Below are 6,520 nucleotides of genomic sequence, written 5' to 3' on the forward strand. Positions count from 1 at the left end.
TTTAACAGTTAAAAAATAGAATATAATCTTTGGTATTATACACGTTAATACTTGAACTTAATTTAAAAAAATACTTTGTTCATTTATTTGTACCAGTTTATTTTTATGACTTATTTAAATATAAAAGCACACTAATAGGGACAGGTACACTAATAGGGACACTTACCCTAGTTGGAAGGCGTCCTCTCTACTTCTGTGAGCACTCTGCCTGGGCCTTCATTCTATAATCCTTTTGGTTCATCTATCATCGGTTATTCTTGCGACATGACCAGCACAATTCCATTTTAGGATTGCTATTCTTTCTATAGCATCTGATACCTTAGTTCTCCTATGGATTTCTGTGTTTGGGACCTTTTGTCTCTGAGGGATAGTCTCAGCATTGGTCGCTCCATTGCTGCGTGACTCTTATTTTATCAATCGTTTTTTAAAATCAACGTTAATGTTTCCGCGCCATACATAAGAACATCAGGCAAGACTCACTGGTTGAAGATTTTTCTCTTTAGGCACATTGGGAGTTCTGATTTTAATATGTACCTTAGTTTTCCGAAGGAAAACGAAGTCCATGTCAGTCTTATTCTTCGTGAGAGTTCGCATGTTTGGTTGCCTCTACTTCGTGGCTTAGGTATTTGTAAGATGTCACTTGCTCTATATAACTTCCGTCAATGCTTATATTTTTGCTGAGAACGAGGTTTCTCGTTAGTTTGATCTGTTGGATGTTAATTTTTAAGCCTACTTTTCGATAGGCTTCATTTAGTTTCTCCAGCATTTATTTGGCGTTCTCGATATGTTCAGAGATTAGAATTATGTCATTCGCGAATTTTAAATAATTGAGCATTTTACTGTTTATATTTATGCCAAGAGTGTCCCAGTTTATACGTATGCACATGTATTCTAACAGGATTGTAAATATTTTTGGTATCGCCCTGGCAAACACGCATTTCTATACGGAATTTATCGGTGTCTTTATATGAAGTCTGACACTTGCTGTGGCATTCTCGTACATATATTTGATTATAGCAATGTAGCGGTGGTCTATTCTGCAGTCTGCTAATGCTTCCAGCATCGTTGGTTTATCGTGTCAAACGCTTTTTCCATGAATACTAGGACCAAAGATTTGTACTCTGTTGATTTTTCTATTAGACTTTTAAGGGTCTAGAGGTAATTATTTGTGTTGTATCCTGGGTCTGAATACCACCTGTTCCCTTGGTTGATAGAGGTTCAATTTTGTCGTTAATCTATTAGTGATGATTCTTGTGAAGAGTTTGTATATGTGCGATAGTAAGCTGATCATAGGTCGGTAGTTTCCAAGCTTTGTGATGTCTCCTTTTTTATGTATATGATGATTGCGTTACTCCAAATCTACTATAATAAAAACACATTTTTGCACATTTGCTTTCTGACTTGATGTAGAGTCGCATGTATATATGCACGTCAATATTCACAAAAAATGTAGTTTTATTAATAGCGATAAATAGTATGTAACATATATTAGCTCAAATAACGTAATCTTTATTTTTGTAATAATAACGTATAAATAAGTTATCTTATAGAAACCATCTTTAAGATATATTAAAATTTTCAGATTTTCTGGAGGTTTTAGTAAATATACTTCAAGATTATCCATCTCTTTGTCAAGTTTGGATAGGCAGCAAGCTTTTAATTCTTATATCCTCACCAGATATAGCAAAAGTAATGAAAGAAAGCTCTTTTGTCTAATATAATTAATATTTGTACTAAAATTTAATAAGTATCTACTTTAGACTACTTATACAAATTATATACATATATATCTACATATATATCCCAAGTAACGTATGTTAGTTCGCTGTATGCTATATGTTTTCTAAATGTATCTAATGTTTTATAACCGTTCACAAAATGACTATAAAAGCAACATGTATTATTTTGGATATAAGCATATAAAATTAAAATTTTAATATTTTAATTTATGTTAATTAATTATAAATTAGTTTTACAAATGGTAAAATTTGTGTTAGTTACATAGAACAAAAGTACGCATAACATTAATATGCAATAAAGAAATAACTATTATATTTATATATATATTTATATTTATATTTTTAGTGTTTTATAATGTTTTATAATAAATAATATATTTATATATATATTTATATTTATATTTATAGTGTTTTATAATGTTGTAGCTTGTCTTAAACAGCAAAAATTGTGTGGATAAAGCTAGTCTTTATAAACTCGTATCTCCATTGTTTGGAATGGGATTACTTACTGCTCCTGGTAAGATATACACAAGAGATAAAACACTAAACAAATTGCAAGTTTGAAACTATGTAATTACTTTCAATGTTAGTTATTTAAAAGTAATTAAATTATATCTGTACCATTTTTCATAATCATTTAAATACATCTCGTGCTCCATTTATAATATATTTATAATATAAAAAGTTTATTATAAATAATAATAGATATTAAAATATTTACTTTTATATTATATATTTATTTATATTATTTATGATTTTAAAAAGATACTATTTAATAATACTATTAATATTCCTAATATTAATCCAATTTTAAAATTATGATACTATGTATTATATTTTTTTATATAATCCTCTATTATAATTATTTCAGAATCCGTATGGAATCGAATAAGAACAATGACTGCACCAACATTTAGTTCACATATGCTGCAACGTTTCTTTAATACGTTTGTTGAACAATCTGTAGCGCTTACAGATGAATTAGAAAAAGTTGGGTTAAATGAAAACGAAATTCTCTACGGAGATCATATAGCAACTTGTACTTTGAGAATTGCATGTGGTAAGATTATATAATTAAATATATTTGTAAATGTTTACGCGTTTTCGATTTTTCGCGAACTTTTGACGTATGCGCGATCACTAACGAAAATCAAAATTATATTTGGAAAAACTGAAAGATTTCAATGAATGGGGATCGAAAAGTATCTTAAATTCAGTGTTTTCGCGAATTATCTCTTTATTTTAAATGTCTTGATACAATCTCAATGGGATTTACTCTCGGATAGAACTAGCCGAAAAGCGCGGGATCAGATATCCCGAGATCTAACGAAACGTGTGATAGTGCATGTTCCACAATGATCTTTCTCGATCGAAATTATTGTTAGCTCTAATAAGGGAACCTTGCAAAGTGTTAAATTCTGATTTGACGACACTTTTTACACATGTAGGTTACTTATATAGATAAATTTAAAAAATAACAGTTACTGTCTAAAAATGCTTTTAAGGGATGAAACTATACCCTTTATGTATAAAGCGGTTTTCACATAAAAACGCACCAAGCTATCTATCGCAAGGTAGTGTGGGAAATAATAACGTTTCGTCACGGAAAAAAATAAAACAATATTCGATCAAAATGTGTAAATGCATAGTTTTATAACAAGTGTCAAGTTCTGAATTTAATAAAACTTTACATATATGTAATAGATAACGTAAAGAGATGAATTTAGAAAATATCAGTTGCGGCGGAAAAATGGTTTTGAAATCACTTTTTTTATATTAAAGTAATTTTTCAATTTTTTTTCATTATATCTCGAAAACTATTAAAGATATTAAAAAATGTTTTATACAAAAGTTTTACGACAAAATTGTATGTATTCTTCATGTCAATAACATTTTTGAAAATTTTCGAAAGTAAATTTTTTTTAATGATTACAGTGTGTGAAAAGAGATGATTTTACTGTAAAACTTTTGTATAAAACATTTTTTGATATTTTGAATAATTTTTGAGATATAACGAAAAAAATTACTGTTTTAATTACCGTTACTAATAACCGTTTTACACATTAAGGAATTGTTTTACTCCTTAAAACTCTTCGTTTTTGGTTAGCAACTGCTATTTTCTAAATTTATTTATTTTTGTAACCTACATGTGTGAAAAGTTTCTTTAAGATCAGAATTTAGAACTTCACAAGGTTTCCTTGTAAGTAATTCCGCAAAACATCTCTTTTCGCCAATTATTAGCGAAAGTTGGATACATGTGTATATGAATATAGGTATATTTGATATCGCGATAGTTTGAGAAAGATTCATTGATAACAGAAAAGTTTTTATCCGATTTTTATGTTCACAGAGAATCTCAAACAGTAAATTGTTAATATGTTGTAAAAATTTCAATAGAATTATAACTTATTGATGAATTAGCAACATTAACATAACATTTTTATTTTATTGATTAAAACTTTTATATATGTTATTAATCTAAAGATAAGATTACTAAAAATCTTTTTACAATTAGTATAAAGAATCCAATTTATACTTATAAAATTAACTTCTATAAGACATTTTAATAAAATCAATAATAAATTTTAAAAATATGTTATTACTTAAGTTGCCATTGATAATCTTTGCATACCTGATATAACGAGATATTTCTTTTATATTTAAAACTGTATTATTAAAAAATAATATAAAATTTTATTTCGTCGACTACACATAAATATTTTGAATAATAAAATTTTTTTATATGTTATGTTAAGATGCTCTAATGGGTGTCCAGTTGGAATCAAATAAAAACCTTCTACTTCTTAAACCAATTGAGAGGTATAATATTTCTCTGATCCTAATTCTAATTATTTGCAATCGCGATGTAAATCATGTAATTATCAATATGTAGATAAATCTATTTAAGAATAAAATTTTTATATTTATATTTCTAATAAATTATTGTACCAAGAAAACTTTTGTAAAATTTATCAATACATTTAAAGTTAAATTGTTGTTATAAATAAATAATAATAATAAATTACAGTTTGACATAGAAACAGTATCTTTAATCAATTTGTTTGTACATTTAAAATTAAAAAACTGTATAAATAAATAAATTAATACATTATAACGAAAACATCTTTTTTACAATTAATTCTATTTAAAAATTTTAATAAAAACTTTTATAATCATATCTTAACGCGAATCTCTTCTTGTGTGAAATTTTCTTCACAGCATGCATCCATGTAGATATCAAAAAATGTTCTATTTATATCATAGAACGAAATTATATATGTAATTTATTCAAAAAATTAATTATATAATAACTTATTATGTATAGAAATTTCAATTCTAAATAAATTGTGTTTTAGGGGGAAAAAAATTCTTTTACATAGATTAAGAAATATACATCTTTATTTTTTTGATACTGTGTTTAATCTCTCTGCTATGGGACGCGAACAAAAAAAGCTGCTAAATGTGTTCCATTCTATTGTAGATGAGGTATGTTTATTTAATATTTTGTATTATATTATATAACGTTTACTTATATAATTTATTATTATACAGATGATACAGAAAAGCAAAGATAAATTAATACAACTGGATACAACTAAGGACGAAGAGAAGCAAACTCGTAAGTTTATCAACATTTTATATAAGAATCGATCTTTATGAAAACGCAAAATGGCAACAAAATAAATTATTATAGCCATATTCATAAAAATATTAGGTGATTTCTACTAAGTCGATAAGTTTGTTCTCTTTATGTTTCTCATTGAATGCTAAAAAAAGGATGGAATGATGTTTATGTCGACTTGTATCACTAATTGGAAAACACTCACATTAAAATACTGCATACGATTTACTTCTAAGAAACAGTATTCTAAACAGTTTTTTCCTATATTTATTTCTAATTTTTATATAAAAAATATACAGTTTAAATTTAAATTAAAATTTGCCTACACGATATTATATAATTAATTTTTTGAATAAATTACATATATAATTTCGTTCTGTGATACAGATAAAACATTTTTTGATATCTACATGGATGCAAGCTGTAAAGAAAATTTCACACAAGAGGAGATTCGCGATAACATATCAACATTATTAATGACGGTACGTGCAATGAATATAAATATAATCATAATAATAAGTAAATGTTAAAATAAATTTGTATGTACGTAGGGCAGTGACACAATCACTGTTACGTGTACTTTCGTTGTCTTCATGTTGGCAAATTTTCCAGAAATACAAGTATGTATAACTTATTCCAAGACAACTGAATTTACTAGTTAAATAAATGAAGCGTACCGTTGCGTGATATAATCGAAAAATGTGAAAGATATATTTTATATTGTTAGCCAAAAGATGTGTTTTCTAATTTAAAATAGATCATTTATGTTGTGAAAATTGTAAACATTGCTTTGTTTTTATCCAAACATTATATTAATATAAATTTATTGCTAACATATTTTACTTTTGGTTTATATAAATATTTTCCAAAATATCTCAACTTGTAATATGTTGATTAATATTAAACTATGTATGTACATCGCATATTCCTTAAATGCATGTCACAATAGGTATATATAGGTGTGCAACATTATAGCAGCATTTATTTAAGATAAAAGTTTCATGATCAGAATTACCCAAGTAACTAAATTAACATATTATTATCAATACCTTGACTAAAATAAGGAAATATTACAATCGCAATTGATAAAATCTTTGTAGTATATTATTTTGCATATATATATATATATATATATACATATATATCTGTCTCTTATACA

At 26.3% G+C, this 6,520-nt stretch overlaps 1 protein-coding gene across 1 annotated transcript in view; it reads left to right on the forward strand.

Moving 5' to 3' along the window:
• Nucleotides 1–6,198, forward strand: part of LOC105456289 (cytochrome P450 4c21-like) — a 7,373-nt gene extending 1,175 nt beyond the window's left edge. Inside the window, exons 2-9 of the mRNA XM_011700235.1 lie at nucleotides 1,583–1,689; nucleotides 2,166–2,256; nucleotides 2,611–2,799; nucleotides 4,496–4,559; nucleotides 5,096–5,225; nucleotides 5,292–5,358; nucleotides 5,749–5,843; nucleotides 5,913–6,198. Of these exons, the coding sequence (XP_011698537.1) occupies nucleotides 1,583–1,689; nucleotides 2,166–2,256; nucleotides 2,611–2,799; nucleotides 4,496–4,559; nucleotides 5,096–5,225; nucleotides 5,292–5,358; nucleotides 5,749–5,843; nucleotides 5,913–6,023 (854 nt within the window). The 3' untranslated portion in view covers nucleotides 6,024–6,198. The remainder of the gene's footprint in view (nucleotides 1–1,582; nucleotides 1,690–2,165; nucleotides 2,257–2,610; nucleotides 2,800–4,495; nucleotides 4,560–5,095; nucleotides 5,226–5,291; nucleotides 5,359–5,748; nucleotides 5,844–5,912) is intronic.
• Nucleotides 6,199–6,520: the final 322 nt, after the last annotated feature.

Source organism: Wasmannia auropunctata, unplaced genomic scaffold (genome assembly GCF_000956235.1).
Source record: "Wasmannia auropunctata unplaced genomic scaffold, wasmannia.A_1.0 LD336106.1, whole genome shotgun sequence".
NCBI lineage: Eukaryota > Metazoa > Arthropoda > Insecta > Hymenoptera > Formicidae > Wasmannia > Wasmannia auropunctata.